Source organism: Echeneis naucrates, chromosome 2 (genome assembly GCF_900963305.1).
Source record: "Echeneis naucrates chromosome 2, fEcheNa1.1, whole genome shotgun sequence".
NCBI classification, from domain to species: domain Eukaryota; kingdom Metazoa; phylum Chordata; class Actinopteri; order Carangiformes; family Echeneidae; genus Echeneis; species Echeneis naucrates.
The window spans coordinates 15027049-15050250 of NC_042512.1; the positions used below are offsets into that span (position 1 = coordinate 15027049).

General features: G+C 40.8%; 1 protein-coding gene across 3 annotated transcripts in view; it reads right to left on the reverse strand.

Moving 5' to 3' along the window:
* mgat5 (alpha-1,6-mannosylglycoprotein 6-beta-N-acetylglucosaminyltransferase) overlaps window positions 1–23202 on the reverse strand; it is a 57057-nt gene that overhangs the window by 22435 nt on the left and 11420 nt on the right. For all 3 annotated transcript variants that reach the window (XM_029516892.1, XM_029516882.1, XM_029516874.1), the window contains 7 exons: window positions 20173–20337; window positions 10716–10792; window positions 9061–9150; window positions 5987–6058; window positions 3662–3823; window positions 2372–2541; window positions 1592–1726 (listed from right to left, as the gene is read on the reverse strand). In XM_029516892.1, the coding sequence (XP_029372752.1) occupies window positions 1592–1726; window positions 2372–2541; window positions 3662–3823; window positions 5987–6058; window positions 9061–9150; window positions 10716–10792; window positions 20173–20337 (871 nt within the window). The remainder of the gene's footprint in view (window positions 1–1591; window positions 1727–2371; window positions 2542–3661; window positions 3824–5986; window positions 6059–9060; window positions 9151–10715; window positions 10793–20172; window positions 20338–23202) is intronic.

The window sequence follows — 23202 nt, forward strand, 5'->3', positions numbered from 1 at the left end:
TCCAGCTGTTTTAACATTGCAATCCCCATTCTGTGGAAAAGTTAACATGATGGAACTGCAAATGCTTGCTTTTACCCATGAGTCACAAATGGTAAGAAAGTGAATAAACAACAGTGACTCTGAATCAACTAAAGTCAGCAGCCCAAATCGCACATCCACTCAATAAAAACACACCTGGTACACATGTAGACAGGGAAGTTGTCGGCAAAAACAAAAGAGGAAGCGAAAGCTAGTCGAAGCACAGACAAGAAAAAAAAAAAAAACAAAACAAAAAAAACACAACAACTTAAATTTGTGGGGCACCATGTGCTGATGAACAACTAGCTGTTATCAGGTTTCATTTCTCTTCTAATGGTACACATTGGTTCATTTTCTACAGTCAAATTGATGCAGATAGAGGTGCAATGTCCAATTAAGGTCCAGGATGAAAGATTAAATGAAACAGAGCAAGAGGGCAGCATGGGCTCCGCTTTCTAACAGGAAACAATAGCTCAGACTATCAAAGACACAGAAGAACAAGACAGATAGCCGGAAAAAATATATCAATAAACAAACACATTAATCACACAAAGGCCTGACAGACTCGGTTTCTTTTTCCCCTAAACATAAAAAAAATTAAACCTGGATAAATAAAACAATAATGACATATTTTATTGTTTGCAAAAACTTGGGGTGTGATATGTGAGGCAGTCTGACAACTCCTGTCCATGTGGTATCTCCCTGCCTTCACGATTAAGTCAAGAGAAGATAAAGGTGGTTTCACAATGAGATTCTTGAGCCACAAAGGCAAGAAATGTAATTCACTCCTAAAAGGAGACAGCAAGGTAAAGGTTATGTGATTTATTGGCAGTAGAAAGAGCAGAAAAATAGCTGTACAGGTCTTTCAGTGTGTAATGACATGAGGTGTGTTTAATAATAGCAGGGGAAATAATTTAGGGAACAGCATCTGGACTTCACATTATTACCAAAGCTGAATCTATTTCCTCTGGGTACAAAGGGAGTGGATGGAGTTTAAGGTGTTATGTTGCTTGCAAACAAAACGTGTTGACAAGCAGGAGGAACCGGTGCGGCCATTAGTGCTCCAGACTTATTGTTCCTTTTCCTTTCCTGTCAGTCGGAGCTGATGAGAGCTTTTCTAAACAAACGGGGAAGGCCTCATTCCCAGTCCCCGGCAGAGCAATCGGCAGAGAGAATAGACTCGGTTGGTGAAGACATCAAAAGCAACAAACCTTCCTTCAGACTTTTGGGAAATCGTGTTCATGTATGAGAAGAAAATAGACTCATTGTCCCAACAAGAGCCAGACAAGGCTAAACCCAATGCCTACATCAGAGACACTGTCAAACCCCAGTTGGCAACCATAGAACAAGGTTATAGAGCTGTACAAATAACTCAATCAGCTGTTTGGCTGATATGATAAAATGAAGAAAGAGAGTGCACAAACAAAACGTACAGCGCAAATGGGTTTGTCCTTTAACAAACTGTATCCCTGACTAACTTTACACGCAAAAAATGTTTTCTCTAATATAGCATTTGGCCAGAATTGCTGTCAACAGCATTGTTAAGTAATCATAAATAACTCATTTTACTTACTGGTAATGGACCCAGGAAGGACCCAAGGTCTTCTTGAACTGAGTGAGGCCGACGATGTCAATGTAGATGAGCTCAACAATCTTATCACCCTGAGTTGGACAGCTGGACTTGTTCCCCATAACCTTGCGCATGATCCTAGGGAGAGCATTTTCGAATTTAAACAAACTTTCAATCTAAAATCGTCATTCTGAGTCGGTCGAGTTTGAAAAAGTTTATGGTTAGTCAACAAGCCTATCTGTAGCTGGGAACTAACATCTGCATTTGCTTAATCACAGTCACATAGCCTTTAACAAATATTGGGATGTTGTTACCTTCACATAGATAAAAAAAAAAAGAGGTGATAAACAAAAGTGTTTTGACGACAGGCCCTGCTCTTCTTTGAGTTGTACAACAAAATTTATGTAGAACAGCAGTTAGGAATCAAGCCATTTATCTGGCCTTCAGCAAAACTGTCTGGAAACAACAATAATTACTGATATTGGCTCAAGTCAGGTTTGGATTATAAAGAAGAATGAAAGTTAAACTTTTGGCTGTTAATCCAACTTCATCATTCCTGTGGTTAGAAGCGTAATTACCTTTGGCAGCCGTGGGAATTATGAGCATGAATCTTGCCTTTCAAGTTACATCCTGGCTGCTCTTATTGATAAAGGCTGTTGCTTCTGAATGCAAGTAAAACCAGTAGAGACTACTCAGGGCTGAGTCAATGATACCACCAGCTTTGTTGTTACCAGAAACAATAACTTAAAGCATAGCCTACTCTTCAGAGTCTGTGGTACTCACTCTTTGAGCTCAGCCAGGGAGGCTGAGATGCGAACGTCGTGGCCCAGCAGATACAGCGTAGTTATGAGATCACTCCACTGGACCAGCTCCCCCAACGGGCCACCACTGAAGGCGTTCTCTGCTATCTTGAAGCCGGACTCTTTGGTCAGTAAGCCCAAGTGAACCAGGATCTGATGGAGGGGAAAAATATATAAAGTAAAATAGCTGATACTACTCCAACTTTATATGGTTTTAATATTTTCTCTTTTCTCTAGTGTATCAAAAGGGTACAGTTATAATTTGTGGAACTTTTTTTTTTTTTTCGTATAAAGGTGCAATGCAATAACAGAGGCACTAGTGACATCTTGACAGCTTTATTCTCTTGGCAAATTATTAGATATGGATTCATATAGTCTATCCCTTCCGTGAGGAGTGAGTTTCAGCAAACCTTTAAACTTTTTCTCTGCACAAAACTTCGCTAAAATGTGAATGTCACAAGCAGAATGTTACATAGATTTAATGGCTTTCAGTTTTTGTGAAGGAACAGAGTGTTCCACAGCAGGAGCAGTAGGTAATAGCAGGCTTAGTCTGAAGTGACCAACACGTTTTTCCATTGTTGACAGCCAGCCCTAGCCCCAGAGCACGCCAGTCAAGGATTAATATGTGAGGATTAATAGCCAAAGGAGATTAGCAGCTGAAATAAAGAACTGGCTTTCAAAGGTATCAGGCAGATATCATTGTGTTTAACTATAGTCTGTCAATTTAATTGAGAAAAAAAAGTAGAGGAGGCAATAATCCGCAGATATATAGATATATGAGTGTTTCTTGTTATCTCTTCTTTGCTAAAGGGGATGCTGCTTTGCATCAGCACCAATTTATCATGGGAATGTGATGTGAATTATTCACGAGGCCACTGGTAAGTGTGGAGTACATTATTCAGTGCAGGGACTGCAACTAGCTTGGGACACAATGGAATATCCATGTCAAGCCTCACCCACCACCATTTCTTCACTGGGCAAAAGTGCCTTTTAGTGGCCATATGTGTGTGAGACGTGTGTCTGGTATTCTCAGAAAGGTCTTGTACCATCACACTTACCTTTAGGAAGATAAAAATATAAATGAAAGTTTAAAAGCATTCGGTTCTGATTCCGCTTCTTGATGTGGGCAAATGTGTGGTTGCTTAAATCAATAACTTTTACATATGCTATGCTGTCACCATTTGAGATTTGGACCTATATTAACTAATGCCAAACTTTTATTTGATCACTTGACTTCTCCAGTGTAGCCTGATGTTCTGTGTGTTATGCAAACCTTCTTCCGCCGCCGTTTGGCCAGGTTCTGCTTGGCAGCCAGTGAACGGATGGCGCTGACCCATGGCTCAGCCATGCGTTTGATCCTCAGCATCATCCAGCGGAACTCTTCTCGTTGTGACATCACCCGATAAAGCTCCTCAAAACTGGTTCGGATCTCTGCCTGTACACATGAAAAAAAACACAATAGATCAATGTTAGTCCACATGTTACAGTCGGCATGCTGCTGCAAAAGCCACATGTAACGATAGTCAAATGGTACGTTTCCTTGATTAAAAATCTGCACATGTCCAGTGGATTCTTTCATCTGTAAAGAAGAGAATGTGAAGAGCTGTGAGGCAAAAACTAACGTAGAAACAATTTAAGATTACAGTTTGTTGGCTTCTCATCTTCAACACTTGTGTTTGACACAGTGCTTTTATCCTCCCCTCTGCTGCTTTGACATAATCCCAAGGCAATCTTTAAAATTTTATGTAGTCTAATTTAAAATTGCAATATTGACTTCTGCAATTTCCAAATTGCCAAAGGGGCTGTTTTCTTGGAGAGAAGAGTCTTCTGGTAGTGCTCTGCTAACGCAACAAATAAACACTGCACGTTTAAGTATAAAAGCTTTATCCAATCTGCTAAAACCTAAGACTTTACCGCTTTAGATTGTCAGATAGAGGGAAAGCAGGGATAATTCAAAAGTAAATGGGAGGATGAATGAATTATTGCATGTATATATATACATGCAATAGTTGAGCTGATAACAATTCATTATGAATTCATTATTTCATATATGAAGATGTGAGATCCCTCCTGAGGGAAAGCTATTTAGGAAACTTCAGTATAGATCCTGAGATCCTAGGAGTAACAATATTCTTCATTCAGAAATGGCACAACACTGTATTTAAGATGAATGAATGTTTACTTTGGCTGTCTTGTCAGAGAGCAGTGAGTACCTATAATAGCCTATAATAGAGGAGGGAAAATGAGGCATTCACAAGGTATGATGCAAAAGAAATTATGTTGCGCAACATCTAACTTCACAGCACCTTCCTTTGCCAGTAGAACAGAGTGCAAATGAGATAAAACAGAATGAGGAAATGGAAGTGATGATACTGCTGGCTGCACTGAGAGTATGCTGAACTAGGCCATAATATGAGCCAACCTCATTAAAGACTTATTAAGTGATAATTCTTATACTTTTCATTAGTGTATCTCTGATATTGAAATTAAAAGATTCACAGACAGCCTGAAAAGAAGAAAGACAGTAAGTAAATGAGAAAGCCAGGGGTGTGCACAGGAGAAACTAGTTACCAGCCGCTAAGGTGGCTGAAACAATCTGTTGCGCGGCATTAGCTTTCCTCATTGAGACAGGAAATCACTGCTGCAGACGGAATCAATTAAAATCTGGACTTGAATTAAAATCTCCAAAGTATCTCAAATGGCACTGCACCAGCATGGAGGGCCCCATTGTTGATGCATCCTGGGTGGGGTGGGGGGGGGGGGTGGGGGGCGGGGAATGCTTAATATTGATTCACCAGCATGGGGGTGAGCTTTTTGATACTGTGGACTGTGCACAAGTCTGTCTGCCTGCAGAAGCGCTCTAAGTGGGATTTGAGCAAGCTGCCACATTGGCAGGGATAGAGGATCATTATTCCAGATTTGACCCAAGGTCTTGTCACTCCAGCTTTGGTTTGTGGGATCTGCTCGACTCTGTTGTGCGATCGAGGGATGTTGACATTGCTGATCAGCCTCAGCCAGCTTGTCCTTTTGTTGTCTAATTTTCAGATACAATCAGACACACAGCAGTGGAAAAACACTCAGTAGTCGCATTTTAACCACTCCTACCTATTTTCCTCATTTGAAATTATCCATTAAATGGCTTTGATAGTGTCATTTTCCTCTATGCTGTCTCCACATTACACGGGATGATGGAGTGGGACTTAATATCCAGAGGGACTCAGTTTAAAAATGGAATGGAAAACTCCCTGTCGCTAAGTCTGGTCTCTCACACACACACACACACACACACACACACACACACACACACACACACACACACACACACACACACACACACACACACACACACACACACACACACACACACACACACACACAGGCCTCTGACATTCATATGTTTAAAATTATTTTTATAATAGGAATAGATAATGTTGCCAATTCGATATAAAACAAAGCTGTGTACCTTTTTCTTTTTCTGCATGTGTTATTTTTCAACAACACAAAATGTGCATTTTGTGTAAAGGGAGCATTGTCTGCTTCGGTACAAGCAGTATCTCATGAGGAAAGCCCTCAAAAGGCTGCTTGCTGCTTTTCTCACCTGTCCCCTCCTGTCGATGTCTTCGTTCAGGGTTTTTGTCCTCCAGGGCAGGCGAGGACACCAGTTCTCCACCTGTTTGACCAATCAAAAACAATCTTTTAATAACTCATAAAGCAACGTGTGTCGGCGTGGACTTGATAACATGAAGACATATTATGATGGATGAATATACAGCAGCTCATGTTAATTCCGCAATTGTTTTGTTTTAAGTTAAGCGGCCAGTAATCGCCCTCAAAATGCTTATTAGATTGTTGAGCTTGAGAATCAGCATGCTAAGAATTACCTAAAATGGCAGAAACCTTCTTTAGGAAAAAGATTTGAAATATATCTGTCTAGTTTCTAGTTCAGCCAAGCCACTAATAAGGCTGCAGAGTTTATGGGCTATACGGCAGCCAGTTCACACTAAACCCTCGCCAACCCTCTGAAAAGGGTGCAAAGGATTTGCATTGACTTGTTAATACACTGCATTTGTAAATGAGCCCAGCTGTAGTTCATCTGATTTGAATAAAAGCAGCTAAATAAGACCTGATGTTGGACTGTTATTTCTTTTCGTTTTTATCTATGTTGCCATTTTCTATAAATCTCTTTATTGGAAAAGAAAGTGTTTTCTACATGGATTATTAGCTATAAATAACATTTTTGAGGCACAATAAAACTGGGTTCAAAACAATAACATTCACGAAAAACCCCAAACCAGACATGTCTCGACACTTTCTGACTTCCCAGCCTGTTTGTGGGTCTCAGCTCAAAGCTTGTTGGTTCTTATGAAAATGTAAAACTTCAAAAAATGCTCACAAATATATAGTCTACTCTTTTAAATGCCTGCTGTTTTCCTGAAGCAGCTAAGCACTGAAATAAGGTATTTGCTGGAGGTTATTTTCTATTGCAGAATAAAATATGGTTGGACTTGCAGTGAACAGGATAATGTATGACAGAGTGATACAAAATGAAAAGAGAGGAAAGGAAAGAGGAAAGATCAGATGACTGAAGTGATTCTGAGAAGTAAACATTTCAACCATGGGCACCCAAAGCACGTGCCCAATAAAAAGGAAACTACAAAGTCCTTGTCAGCAACACTGGTTTGGTTTACTCTTTAAACTGTTCTATCAAATAAAGCCAAAAAGGCCAAACAAATCTTAAAAAAAAGTGATTTCATATTTCATAAACAGAAAGCAACAAGAGCAATGTGAGCCTAAAAACTGCTCTATGAAAGCTGCTGGAAATGAACTATGTGCGTTTATCCACCTTTTTGAAACCACAACGCGCACTCACTTCATGTTAGTTGAGCCATGACCTTCTGAGCTGACATCCATCATGAGATGTTACTCTCTGTGGTTCGCCCTCCCTTGGCAAAGTTAACGTGGTGGTCGACAAGGATGAATTATACACGGTGGACAGTATCTGTCTGAGCCAGAGTAACTGTGTTCTCCTCAGAAAGGCCAAGGTGGACTGAGTGACCCATCGCAGCTGTTTGTACATGGAAATGCATGTGTGTTGCCATGGAAACCTGGCGACCATGTGACCCAATGGGCTGTTAAAATTAACTGAACTGAGATATCAAGAGCAGACACATCAGTTCTGAATTTTTAACTCTTTCAAGCAAATCGGGCGGCTGTTTCCTCGGTCCATGTACAGAAAGGAGCTTTCCCTCCTTCTAATGGATTTTGCTTCTTATCCATCTCAGTTCTATTTCTATACACAACAGGCCACGCTTTCTGTGCGCCTTCTTACGCGACTACAATGCTTTCAACTCATATACAATATTCATAACAGGCTACTGACCTTGAACTAAATTCCACCTTTCTCCAAAAAAAAAAAAAAAAAAGTCTGCAGTTAGTTCAGACAAGGTAAAGTTTTGTGTACCAACTTATTTTGATGCTGAAGAAGAGCGATTGAGAGTCACACTGAAAATCTAAATCTAACAGAACAGTAATCATAGTTATGATCCACGTAGAGTCTTTGAAAAGTTAAAATACAGTTGCACCTTACAGGAAGCAGCTCAGTTTTTTGGATCTGAGATTATGTTTAAGGAGTGTGAAAGCAGTCTCACTGTATTCAGATGGTGAGGATAAATGTGTAAAAGCAGCCCTTTTTTGGATTTAATTTGGGTTTGGTTTTGGGAATGAATGAAAACTATTACAGAGAATCTGAAGGGCAAATATTAAAATCTTTTCTTTCCAACTTGATCAGTTATTACATCAGACTTTAAATACAATTAATGGCAAGAAATATGAATCTGGCTGTAACCTGGCAAAGACAAATCATTCAAAACTGAGAGGCTCAAAGTGACCCTCGAAGGAACACAAGTCTGTATATGTTAGGGCTTGTCAATAATGGATGATCTGGCTGCTTTTCTCTGTTTGTTGAGGATGTGTTAAGTCTGACGAAGGGTAGCAAAGTCATTCTAAGTCTTGCCTTGCAGTCTTAAAAATCATCTCTTGAAGAACATCACACCGATCCTTCATCTCCCCTCATTCCCACACTGTCCCCTTCAACCAGCTCTAATTTGCTCTTATAAAAAATGAAATCCACTCGACTTCTCTCCTTTGCTCTTATTTTTAGCGCTTCATTCTTCTGTAATCATTCTCAAGTTACACGGATTTTGTCAGAGCACTGTCTGTCATATATCCATTTTTCTGGGTAGGATGTGCTGGTGCAGTATCTGAAACAAAAATTTCATCTTATACGTAGCTGAAAAAATTCCCCAGAAATTGCACCATTTTCCTGCTGGTTACGTAATGTTTACTCAAACTACTGAGCCCCAAAACTGAGAGCACATATTTGTAAGACTCTTAACAATAAACGAGCCACAGATGGGCAGAAAAGTGCAAACATAGGAGAAACACTAGCAGATTGTTGAATTTATTTTGATTTATACTGACAGCCAAAAAAGTCAACATCAGTGACTACTTTAATATGTTTGCCAATTGACTTAATTTAAAATCTCAAACAAAGAGCAGCTTATATTTAGCTACGAGGTTTCATCTCTGTGAAATATCAATGACTTGAGGCACAATGAGTAAGTAACACACAGGTTGTCCATTGTTTAATTGTAATGAACACACCGGACTCACCTCACTGAGGTAAATGAAGAAGGAGCAGGTGGATCCATCAACACCGTAGTTGGCATAGCAGGAGTCTGAACGCCACATTTCCTTCATCCACTAAAAAAAACAGAACATGAAAGGTGATGGGCAGGTATGCTGAGAGAATGCAGAATGCACACTTAGAAAATCTATATCAGCAAATAACTGTACAGTTTCCACCATGCTGATGGACATAGAGGGATACTCACTGGCTACAGTCCCTGCAATCTAATAGAAAATCCAGGATTTAAAAGTACAAGAGTTTCAGTTTCCTGCTTTCATAAAATACATTTGCATTTCGGCAAAAAAAAAAAAAACAAAACAAAACAAAAAAAAACCTGGTGTGGGAGTATTGAAATAAATCAATGTGAAAATGGCATTCTTGATAAAGATGAAAGAACACACATCCTGCCACAAATGGAAAAAGACCCCAAACAAAACAAAATCTAATAATACAAATCAGGATTGTAGAGTTTGACATATAGTAGGATGTAAGCAAATCGAAAGGCTCATTGAGCTGTGAAGTGGACTGACAGCTTTCCCACTCGGTCCACTGACTCAGACAGAGTTCATCATGCATCCTGACCGACTGAACCTAAGTGGGAAGAACGTGTGAATGTGAAAATTGACTATTCAGGCAGGGAGGCTTAGCAGATGGGGTTGCATGAGACACGCTTGGACAGAGAAGGCATAAAGACAAGCATTTTTCTTGTAATAATACCATAAGAACTCTATCACCTCAGAAAAAATAGTTTCAGACATTTAAAAAGTGAGTGGTGAAACTGCTTTGAAATACAAATCAAGTGAATTCGAATGCCCTGCTGCTATGGAGCTGTATCGACACAAATCAAGTTTTGGCATCCTGGTGCCCAGTTACTGTAGAATTGGTGCCAGTTTGTTTGGAGGGCTCGGACTGGCTGAGCAGATGGTGTGTATGATAAGGCAATAGCAGCTCCAAGAGGACCAGCAAAGACACACACACATACAGATAAACTGACACATTAGACTCCAAATATGTGAGAAATTAAAACTTCATGACTTTTGGTCTTCCATCTTCTCGACAGCCGTCATATTTTAGATAATTTGTTTGTGAACTAAATGTCAATGTGTCGTCAAACAAAGCTGCAACTAACTGTTCACCAAGTGATAGTTGAATGATGAACTGAAAGTTTGAGGGCGTCAATCATTTTCTTAAACTTATTCTTGACACCTGCAATTTTGTAATATGGTCCCAAGACGGTCTGACAGTATCAACAGATGCATCCTGACTCCAGACGCCTCCTCTCCTCATCAACATAACACTGATGCACAGTTCAGTCCACACCACTGCCTTAAAACGCTCACAAATCAGTACAATATGTTATTTAACTAAGGAGTGATGCACAACAACAACACTGTGGTGGTAATGAGTAAGATCATTGTTTATACTTTGGGTTTTTTGTGATGATGGGAGGATGATTTGTCAGGGAAACAATGTAAACGTGTGAATATGATACTATCTTTGTCTGAATATGTGGTGTTATTTCTGTAGGTGGTGCTTTCCTGCTTGGTCGGGGTACCTGCTTCATTCCCTCACTCTATTTTCATTTTAAACAACATATTCACAAAGAAATGCAGAAGCTGTCTTCGTATGTGTCATTCACCTTGAGCTTGCCCTCGCAGTGAGGGAAACCATCCAAAGGCGGCAGCTCACACTTCTCCTGGGCTCCATTTAGGAGATCTGGAGGAATAGAGACAGAGAAAGAGGAGAGAAAAATCAATAAGGTCAAAACAGTCAGCACCAAATAGTCTTGCACTCTCTGTAGCTTTAATGAAATGTACGATCCTCACATGCAAACTTTCACATTTAATGATCACACACTTCTGCCCTGCAGGTCATAATGGCATCCTTCTCAGGGCTCTGCGGGATTTGAATAGTGGGGTAAAAGCAGGTCATAGAAAAAAAATTACTGCGCAGTCCCTTGCTGCCATCAATTTCTCATCCAGCTGGACAGACAGGCAGGCAAAGAGATGACATGGTATTTTAGGTTTGTTTTTGTCAAGCAAAAAGGGTGATTCAACATGCTTTTGTCCTTTGGCTGTGAGCTAACAGTGGGAACCTGGTCAAGTGTTTCCTCTTGAGAAATTACAAGAGAACATGGAAGTAAAAAACAAGGGGAGGGGAAAAAAAAAAAAATCAGGCTGTTCAAAATTCTGTTTAAAAAGTAATGAAGTCATATTTTCTGGCTCTAGTATCTCAAAAGAGTCAAAACTGGGGATGAACTATAAAAGCTTTGGTGACCCCTACAACGTCTTTTCTAGTACCAAAATAAAGTTGCATTGTAGTAAGTCTGTATTCTCTCATCATTCATCTGATGCTCTGTGGTTGCTATTTTCTAAGTGCTCAGAAAAAAAAATTCAGCACACCAAACACAGAGGCTGTAAACAAAAAGTATTACACCTGCTACACATCAGTAACCATCTTAGCATACTGATATAAGCCTTTAAATAAAGCTACTGCTCTGCAAGAGCTGAGTTTTACATAGATTCAAGCTCTGTGCTGTGAATGTTTTCCCCATTGTGTTACAACTGAAGGACTTTTGGTCAGCTGCATCATCTTTGTAAGCCTCTGGACTGACCCCCCATTGCTCACAGAATCACCTTTGCTGTGGCAATCTGAACTCAATAAGAATGGAAAGAATCCTCAGTGATCCTACAAGGAGGGTATTTTCATGTATTTATTTTTTTTTATCAACGGTTTGCTTTCTCCACTAAACAACAGTCAAGTATCTGCAGCGGAGGAGGGAGTCAGTCATGTGTTTTCTACATTCCTTCCAATATCCCAGAAACCCAATATCCCTGCACGATTAACATTCATGGCCTGTGCGCAGGCTTCCCCTCAATATAATCACCTTTTTCATCCCATGTTCAGAGATGTTAACGTCACCACCAGTGACCTTTATATCCAAAATATAAATAATGCATAATGGTTGGCTGTGCAGCGAAAAGAAGACGTATGTGTATGAAAACTAGTCAGTGGCTACCGCAGCTAGATAGCAGTGAAAAGTATATTTCACTGACACTGGCTTGGAGATGCATATCTGGAAAGAACAAGAACAAAAAGTTATAACACACCACCACCAAATAAAAACATCGCTGGTTGGATGGAAGGAAACCAACAAAAGTTTCCATTCACCACTTCAGCCACCATATAAGGGAGGAAGTGAGCGGGTATTGAGCATATTTTTAGTTATAGCAGGATCTGCATCTCCACACCACAATATCACAAAGCCATTTCCTTTTTGTATGTCATCTGTTGTAATTAATTAATATTTAATCTGTTACAAATTTGCGTCTGCATCCTCATTCAGAAATGGTTTGATACGGCAAGTCATGCCACTGTAACCTTAAAACATAAATCTGATTATTTTTCCCTTTGGATTAATGGTTTCACTGACTTTAATGTCTACCTCAGAGAAGATTTGGATTCAGCTTCTGTATAGTTAACCCTATCCCTCAGTTAGACTTATCATCACTGCTGTGTAATGTAAAACCTGCCCTGCCTCTTAATCACCATCTATATCTGAAGTTGTCCTGAAATGTTTCAAAAGCAGTTTTCTTGCTTTTCTCTGGGGGAGGGTTTGAAATTCCTCAGCTTCCTGTGGAGCTCCCCATTTAAGCAAACTGCTCAAATGCTCTTTCTTGAAATGTATAATTGCATCTTGTGGTTTTTGTCATCTTTATTCTTAATTTCACCTGCTTTCAGGGAAATCAAACTTCTGTAGGATTCAAAAGCCACAAGCGAAGTGTAAGTTGTGCCCTTTCGTCCAGTCATTCAACCAGCCAACAATCAAGCAACCAACTGGGCAGACTGTCATTCACTCTCTCATTCAGCCAGACGGCCAGTAAGCACCAAAGCCACCAAGAAAATATTATAGCTTTAATCAGGCAGAAAAAGCTGCTTCCAAGGAGTAACTAAATGTAGCTTCTTTCACAACCAAGCACGGTAGAGATGCTGCCGTTCACTTCCAATCACTAGCATCAAGTTTGTAAAAGTAGGGTACAAATGGCACGCCATGTGTGGGAGTAGTACAAAGAAACCTGACCAGCCAAGAAAATTCACATACAGACACTACTGCAGCACACAACACATTTGCTGTTTGACTCAATCTCATGGAAATTGAGGTATGACTGATGTCATGAAGTGATGCAAGACACTAAACAAGGAACAAGCACAGTCAAGTAAAAACAGGAAACCTCAGCAGGGCAGGAAATAGATCATAGAACAATTAAAATGTATCTATATCTATATATGTATATGTATCTATCTATATATCTACTTGTTAAAAAAAGATTCATATGTAAGAGACTAAATTAAGACACCAACACAAGGTATAATATTTAAAATTGAAAAAACAAACACATTTAAGAAATTATCATATAAATCGAAGACTTGTGTTAAATGTTAAACAGCCCCTCAGCACTGAGGTCACAATTAGCCAGCTCTTAGCACACAGTGTTGACCATCTGACAGCACTGAAATAGCGACATCACTGAAAAACAAGTGATATTATACACACAGGGCTTTTTTCCCCTTCTATCAGTGCCTGTGTGTGCATTTGTCCAAATCCATGAGGTAATCCAACATTCAACAACTCCAGAACTGGATTGAGAGCAGCTGGTCCATTTTACATCTGGTTTATGCTTTTCCTCTCTTTTTCCCTGTTACGTTCACCCGGTCACTATATGGTCAGTGGAAACCCGTAAAGTGTGACACTGTGGAGTTTTCCAAGTGTAAGGCAACCATTTCCCAACAAGTACAAAGACACTCCAGCCACTACAACAACGGATTTGAGTTAAAATAAATGATGTGTAAAATGTCACCATGGTGATTCAGCTCAAATTAAAAAGGGTCAAAGTGCAGCTTTTATCATCTTCTGTCCGCTAATCTGCTGGCTCACTTGACTAATTTTCGATGCACTGTGAGAGAAGAAGCAGAGGTATCAGTCTGCACGTACACGTCAGCCACAGCTCATTAATTGAACAAAAGGCAGGCGGCCTGATGAATAGACAAGATCAACAACTGTGTAATTGTTAGTTAAAATTGCTCTCACACGGCTGCGCTGAAATCTTGAAGCTGTTATATATCAGAGAGAGTGAAGGTCTTAAATCATCTTAGAAGTTATACTTAAGGACCACTTTGAGTAAAAGACATTAAATAAAATAAATTAAATATAGCTACAGTCACAGTTAAAAAAACAAATCTTCAGAGAACACCTAATAATAAAAAAATAGCAGTAATTGGTCCCAGGAATCCATATCAAAGCTGGTCCAGGCATAAAATTATATGGACGAGGATCAGCTGAAGGAAAACACAGTTAAATTTTTTACTCCCTTGAATTACGGTGAAGAAAACTAGTTATGACTAATATTGTGTAGTACAGGCTATGATTTCTGTAGCTTTGCTGGGCCGTCCTTTTATCCGCTCGCCATAGAGTAATGGGGACCAGAGGTACCACTATATGACATCATATCTGAGAGGGACTGGAGATAAGCTGATACTAGTCATACTGTTGGTATTCATGGCGAGGAATTACAGTACAAACCTCCAAACCTTAAATCTCCTGAATAGCACACAGCAGGGGAACACACACCGAAGATGCTGCCCAGTGTGACGGCCACGTGTTTGGATGTGGTCAAAAACACGTGCCTTGTGCTGCCTCTGGTCCCCACAAGTCTTCCACATCAAAGGTAACCTCACTCTCCAGCCTGCTTCAAGTTCCCTCATTCTTTCCCTTCCCCTGCAGAAAGAGCACAACTTCTGGCTGTAATCAATCCCTCTTTTGTGCTCAAACAATCTGATCAGCCCACGGTTCTTTCCCAAAATGGCCAAGGGGAAGATTGGGATTTTTGCACCAAGAGCAACACAAGGACACAGAGTCGGGAAGAAAGCCTTGATTAGCTCTGATCATTGCAGAGCTATGAGTAATGTTCCACTGTTGATTTGAACAAATGGTGGAAAGCTGTGGGTTTAAGCTGAGAGAACACACTGGGTGATCATGGGCTGTATCTCCAGAGAACTTTGAGCTGAGTTTAAAGTCCCTCTCATCTCAGCAACAAAGTGTCTCTAAACCAATTACAGCCACAGTCAAGTTTCATAGGAATAGTCCATTTCCTCTGAAACTAACTTTCTTGGTCACCTGCTAGACGTTTCCCCTCCTTGTAAATAGTGAGGGCACTGCAGTGAAAATATTCAGTGTTGTCATTAGGGAGGCAGTTCCAGAGACGCCACAGAGCTGCATAATGTAGAGAGAGGGAGAGAAAAAAAAAAGAAACAGGCTGATAATTTTTCAGCTCCCTGCAAGCCTGTGAACAACTGTGAGCGCTTATACACTCGTTCATTAGTATGTGTGAATGAAATTTTTGCATCAAGGGCTTGCTTGCATCTGCTACTCTATCCTCTGATTTGGATGCCGACACTCTCTCCTGAACTAAAATGATCTGCAGTGGATGTAGGATGATCCTGGAGGTGCAGTGGATGTTTGTATATATAATGGACTCATGTCTCTGTTTGCGTGTGGATCGTTATATAAGAATGTGCCTGAGGAGACAGCTGATATTTGGTAGGAGACAGTGCAGATTATATTCCTACAGGCCCATGCCTTTGGCTTTAAACAGCACAAGAACAATACTGGCGAAGCAAAACAGAAGACAATGGAAGGAAAGAGGACGCAGAGAAAGAGAGAGAGAGAGGCTTACAAAGAGAAGCGGAGCATACAGCATGCAGAGAGCAAACAGAAAGAAAGGAGACAGAATGCAGGGGCGGTACATGGTCCTATTTGTATTTCCTTTGCTTCAGCATGCTATGCTTTGGATTCTGGGGTCCTGAGTGTGACTGTCAATTTCATAAGTGGAAGGAGAAAGTGGGGTGCACGTGTCCCAGCCAATGGTGCATTGAGCCCCAGATGTTCCCTCCACATCGCCCCTGCCGCCCCCCCTTCCCTCAATCAACTTCAAGAGGGGCGAGCCAGCCGATGGGAAAAGTCAGGGAGAGAGAGACAATATGTTTTTGTGTGGCTGCGTGGGCGAAGGGGCCTACTGTGGTGGATGAGTGGATAAGCTCTGTGTGTGTGTGTGTGTGTGTGTGTGTGTGTGTGTGTGTGTGTGTGTGTGTGTGTGTGTGTGTGTGTGTGTGTTTCCCTTGAATGGCCTCAACTCATTTGTGATGTGATTGATTGGAATTGATTCAGAGCTGATGACTGTTCTGCTGCAGTTTCTGTGAGAAACGCTGCAGCCAAAGAGCCAGTGATCTATATTTCAGACACCAAAGGAACAAATGTGGAGTTCAGTGCAATGACTGACAAAACAGACACCTCACAAAATGACTGCCTTTAAATTAGAGTGGGTAATATGAGTCTATAGCCAGGGATACTTTCCACAGACTCTGGTCTTTCTGCTTTACAGCAACTCAAATATGAATTCTGACATTACCTTCAGAAGTTGATATTTTAAATTGTCTGAAACAAAACTATAATTAAGGAGTGATTTTCCTACTTCTTTACCTCCAAACATACAGTACAAATGTTGCAATATATTTTAAATGCTCAGCTTTAGCCACAAGATGTACATTTGTTGGTTTCAGTTACCCACAAATGAGCCTACAATTACATCTACTGTATTATTTATATTCTGGAAGGCATCTGCAGTAAAACTGAAAGTAACTGAATTTGATTACAAACTTTTATTTGATACTTCATATAATTTGAATCAGCTGAAATACCAGGAACTGCACAAGAGCAGTATTGTTTCTGCACATGGCGCTCATGGAAGGGCTGAAACTAAAGATGATTTTAAATTAAATAAATAATTTGAAAAGCCAAACTGTCTGTGACATCACTCTGTTTACAATGCTGCTTTAAGAAGATCTGATGCACTCCATATGGGAAGGATCTCCCGGGACAAGCAATAAGATAGTACAAACTATACGAGTAAATGCACACAATTCTCATAAGCGCTTTCATGCTGATAATGAAAGAATGAATAGAGCTAGAGTGGCAGGACATGTCTGTGCTTGATGCCCTTGTCACTGTGCAGGGGAAGTCCATGAGAGGCTCCTGCCTACACTAAAGATCTCCTACAGACAGGTACGGGTTAGGGTAAGAGACATGGAGACATGGAGACAAGGAATATTTTCTCTGCTGAGCTGCACATCAAAAGGTATCACACCCCTCCCCAAAAAAATAAAAAAAAAAATAGGTCTGTTTGCTCATATTGTTTCACTCATATTCACTCTGCGTCAAGCAAGATAAAACGTTGTTGTACTTCTTTTCCTGTTTCCCTGCAGATATTTGGCCTATTATACCAAATTACCTGCAAGGGACTTTCTGAAGGTTTGTCTCAGCACGAGACAGTCCAAATCTGGCTGTGTCCCCTGCACTCATTAGTAGATAGTTCGCATATGACAGAGCAGTAAAGCAAAAAGATCTTGTGAAGTTTTGCCAACAGTGTTGAAAGAGACAGGAAACATGGGAGGAAATGTGCCCCCCCGCAACCAACTCATAGTTATGTGGCATGTGTCTTAACCATTAGGCTGCTGAGACACCATGCGACAAACACCCATTTTGTGCTTCAGCCACTCAGTCACTTCATAGCAGTCTTTATTATTGCCTTCACATAAGATGTATTCACCAAAAATCATGCTTGTGTGTTCTAGTCCTGCATTAGTTCATCCTTAACAGCTTAAGTGACATTTATTCTGTTATAATGTACATGGATGTTTGCCGACTGCTGCTGTTTTGAAATCAAAAGCATTCAACTGGCTGACTGTGGCTTTTACTGTGAATCAGCCACTAGAAACATACATTGCGTCTGCAAGAAAAAGAAAAAAATATTATAACCCAATTGTCTGGGAAACAACAAGGTGAAACTCACACTACAAAGTGTAAAATAAATCACTAAAGCACCAAAACTGATCATTGTACTTCTGTTTTCAATCATGTTTGAACTGACATTAGACTGCAGAGGTGTGACATGTTTGAAGGTGTGAGACAGTAGACAGCATCCCACAACAACTTATTGCCACAAGGCAGATTTATGTGTGTGTTGGTTTTTTTATTAGTATTGATCCGCACACTGGGGAAGTAAAACAGCCCTTCCGCAGCGTAATGGAGACTACAGACTCTGCTCGAAATCTCAAAGTCCCCCTGAGATATTCTCGGGATTAAAATGATGATTGTGTTCATATTAGAGGTTTGAGATTTTGCTGGAAAAGAATCCTTTGGCTTAACACTAAATGTATTATGAAGAAATAAAAAGTACAGGGACCAATGAAATCCTGAGGGAGCAGGGCTCCAGTGAAACCCTATCCTCTAGCCTTTTCTTTGTTGACGTTAGACCTTGGATATCATCTTTCACTGTAAAGAGCAAACACAACTACAACCAGATCAACACCTGAAAAAGACAAAGCAAGATGACCTGAGCTGTGAACGCACAGGTCTCCGCTTACTGAAAGTGTCGGCAGTGCCTGTAGACAGGATGCAACAAATCAGTCAGCGTGGCTGACCTCAGTAGCTTTAAACACTCACGAAGGTTGGAGAAATATGTGATTAGGATGGACACAGAAAAATAGGTGAGAGAGTCAAATGACTGTAAATAACCACCTGAAGCACTGCTGTTGGACTGAGTTCCACCTGCCTCCTGCTGAGCAACTTCCAAGGCCAGATTGACTTATTTTAATAAATTGAGGCAACTTCTGGGTCTATCGTTGTCATATATATATATCAAATCCAGGAGTAAACTATGGATAAGACCCAGACTTTGCCCCTAACATCCCAGAGTCCTTGGCTAGGAAAATTTATACCATCCACATGGAAACAATGCAGTCCCAAGTCAGCTGCTCAGCTCCATCTTGATAGCAGCCACTCTGAAAGGCAGGCGTGTTCCCCTCACTGTCCAGATTCTTATCTCTGTAATTGCCTTCCAGTCAAGGAGGAGTACTAGCAAAGCTGGCAAAAGCGCTGCTTGCCACCCACTCCATGACAGGAGATATGCTCCAATGGGGACTCTGTAGTGCTGGGGCCCTCAGCTCATTGCCAAGAGAGATATGGGTGCTGCTTTGTCAGCTTGACCTGTATTCAGGATCCAAATGTCATCTCTTGAGATAGCTCAGGACATTTAAAGATTTATTGACGTGTCACAGGTCTGGGTACTATCACTTGGGAACACAGGCGCTCAAGCAAAGAGTGAGATTAGCCTCATCCATCGTATTCACAATGGGCAGATTGAGAGCAGATGTTTACTGTGAGAGGACCTACTCTTTAACCTGCAGAAATTAGGCTGCCAGAGATTTAGCAGTAATCAACTGGTCTATAAATGCCTCTTGAATAAAGATACTGATTATGGAAGACTAAGAAAATATCCAGAACTAACTAACACAACTCCAGGCTTCAAAGAGAGAATGCTACAACAGCTGAGCCAATATTTGCGAAAGGAAGACAATTCGGCAGTTAACACTGGAATTAGATTCAGTCAAACGTGACTCTGTACAACTTGATCAGCCTAATCCATTTCTGCATACACTGCTCTGGAGCACAGACTACACATTCCGACTGTTTAATGCTGTGCAAACAATAATGTGCAGGTCCCACTAGGATCGCAGAAAAACCAACACCTTGCTCTCTCAACTGAACTGAATCAATCATCTGAAAGCTGGCAGGGAAATCAATGAAAACTCATAAAAGGGTCATGCAGTGAGAACAGAGGGCTTATTTGAATTATGTCCAAGGATCCCATGAAGTGCCTGGTGTGCACTGTGCACTGGCTGATTGTGGCTAATTGTATGCCTTAAGAATGTTTTTCACAATGGGAATTTTGAAATAAAACAAGACTCAATCAGCTTAGCTTAATTTTTGAAACTATACATAATTTTTTCCCCCCTCCATCGGACTTATGCTTTCATGAGCATTCCTACAAGTCCAGACCCGAGACAGAAACTGTGTGTTTTACTCGTGCGTTTTACTGTGTGTTTTACTCATGCTCGTGTTTTACTCGTACTCGTGCTAACCCTAACCCTAACCTAATAGCTAAAAGCACAGAGAACCTTTTAGTAGGAAAAACACATACCTGCCACGTTCACTTTCTCTGCGTTTGTGGCACTGGGTGTGGCGGGGCTGATGCCATTGGTCAGGTTTCCACCCGTACCATTGTAGATGTTCTCAACCTTCGACTCCAGTTTTCCCAGCCGCAGCATGATGTTATCCAGCAGCACTGCAAGTGTCTTCTTCAAGTCTGCAAGTCAGGGCGAGAACCGGTCAATAAAAAGACAGAACTAACAAGAGAAGAAGCAGCAAATGACAGCTGTTCGCACTGGACACAAAAATGTGGTTTGAAGTCCTTTCAGTAGGAAACCTTGAGTGTGCAGATTTGCACAGGTTTGCACAGGCAGATTTGCTCAGGTTTCACCATTTTAAAAATCCAATTAATAATATATTAAAAAAAACAAAACAAAACTGTATTGAGGTTACTCAAATTCACTAAGAAAATGTATCTCAAAGATTCAGCATGCTTTCAGCTACCACAGATACATGTTAGGGCAGGGGTGTGGGGATTTCTCTGACAAGCAATCTAGTCTGAATGCAATCAGACTAGATTGCCTGTCAGAGAGAGAAGGGTGAGAGAAGGTGTCCAAATCTTTCATTATCTCTGGGCTCATCCTTCCTCTGAAAACATGCATGTAAATTATGCTGCAGTCAAGGGAATCTTTTTTTAACTTTGTCCGAAAACGTTTGACCAGAGAGACTCCATCTACAGCAGCTTGCTGAAATTCAGGCGGCTTATTAAAATGTAAAACCAGAACCACAGCGTCTTTGCAGGTGACCTTGCTGTTTAATTTGGGCCTCTTCATTTCTGTGAACATTTGTCTACATAAGACACAGCCAATGGCAGAATGGTCAGGAGGGATGAGTGAATGCATAGCCTTTTTTGGCCTTATTTAGTATAGTTTGTCTGATGAGGTAACCTATCGCAACTGCAGCGACATTTACAGAGAAAGGGTAAGTTGATTCAATCAGCTGCACTTAGAGTGCAACATACAGAATGGCCATCAACATTTAACTCCAACACTCATCAAACCCAGACTATAATGTTTATCCACCAGCCTATATTGCACGTCTGGAGAGCCTCATGCACATTGCATAATGCTTGCTCTCCTCAAATGATTATAATTGCAGCTTGTCTATCACATACAACCGCCACATTTTCTCTCAGTGTGATGCTTTTGACAAGCCAGTTTTCATCACGTCAGTGAGATTGGCAAGGGCAGAACGAGGCCTGGCAGAGTGCACCGGCCTGAGCCGTGTGAAGACAAACGCCAGGGCATTTGTCTGATTTGGACAAGCTGTGTGCAGAGGGAGGAGCTGATGTGCTCAAAGCAGCAGCACAAGCGGGCCAGGAAGAAACCAAACAGAAAGCTCTGGAACTGCAGCCCTGCCAAGCCATCGAAATGAACATAATTGGGAGGGAAGGGGCGAGTCCAGGCCTAATACTCCCCCTCTGTTCACCTCAGGGACGCAGGCGTGGGCACAATGACTCCAAGCTGCACTCCATATTCACTAGGATTGCTAACATCCTATCATCCTATTTTTCGTATAACACTGACAGATCTGAGCAATGGGCAAATAAATAATTGGCCAATAAGAAAAAAAAAAAAAAACCTACCAAAAAGCAAAAACTTTTCGTTTTTACTGTATCTCACCAGCCCTTAAGTCAAACAATGTCATGCTCTGTCTTATTCTAAAGGTAGAGATTGAACACATCATTTGTATTTATTCACAGAATCTCATAGCCAAAGCAGCTGATCACTGTGAAAAACCATTTTCTTTTTTGCCTTTGAAAAACAAAGCCTGCCAGTAGTCCTGGAAGCTGCTAATATTTTGTAATACACTTGTAAGCTTTTGTTTCAATGGTATTACGGAAATGCGGCTCAGGCAGTAATTTTCATAAGTTGTTGAGACTGCAAAATTCCACTGGAAAACTGAAAAATCCTTTTTGTTCTGGACAAGTGACACCCTCTGATGGCAGAAAAAAAGCTCTAAAGTTTAACAATAACGTCCTTCACTAGCCACAGTGTTAGTGTGCAGTAGGACTGCTATTAATCATAGCCCTACACTGCCACTGGGTAACCAGATGAGTAAAAGCACACCTAGGGACACATCTCTGCCTGTCCCAATATGTCATCACAAGGTGCAGGTGCAAAATAAAATCTGGAACTAGTAAAGACTCACTTCTAAATTTCACTTTTAAAGAATTGTGGTAGATCAGGTAATTATCTGGATGCACTGGGGAAAGAACCCATCACACTGGAACAAAAGGCCAAGGAGTTCATCAGTGATCCCTGATGATGATCCCTGATGATGATTGGGTAGAAAAGAAGAGATCATAGCCTTTCCACATCTGGCCTTACTGTGTAGGAAGACCAACAGGTGAACAGATGTTTCTGATGCAAATGTGGTGTCTGACAGCACGACAGGACTAAAACAAACTGACGTGTTCTCCTCTCTAACCCAACTGCACTGAACTGAAAAATGAATCACTGAATTTGAAGTATTAACATTTCAAGGGAGAGTAAAGGACTACCAAATACCACCTGCAAACACACAAATGTGATATCTCTCTTCATTCTGCAGCACTAGATCTGCATGATATTAAACATCAATTACATCTTTAAGACAGTCCCCAAAAATCTTAACCATTTATAAACACAGAACTGCTCTGACACCGTGATTTAATTATCTTCAACAGGTGTGTTTCTTATAGTCAGTCTAAGCAATAACTCGCAGCTCCAAATAGGCTTCCAGGAGATATGACATTCATTCACATGCATTAAGATTTTATAGTTCATTTATGAGGAGCAAAGGAGGAAACCTTGTTTCCGCTAACTCATTACAAATCACATCAAGGCAAATCATCAACGAGTGAGTCAACACAGGAAGCCCAGGGTATCTTGCTGCCTCCCATATCTAATCAAGGACATGAAATGGATTTGATGCGATATTTGGACAGCGGTCAGCAGGCTGCCGCAGCTCCAACAGCACCATGAAAAATCAATCCATCATATAATGGGAACAAAACAAACTGGACAGGACGTTGTTCCCT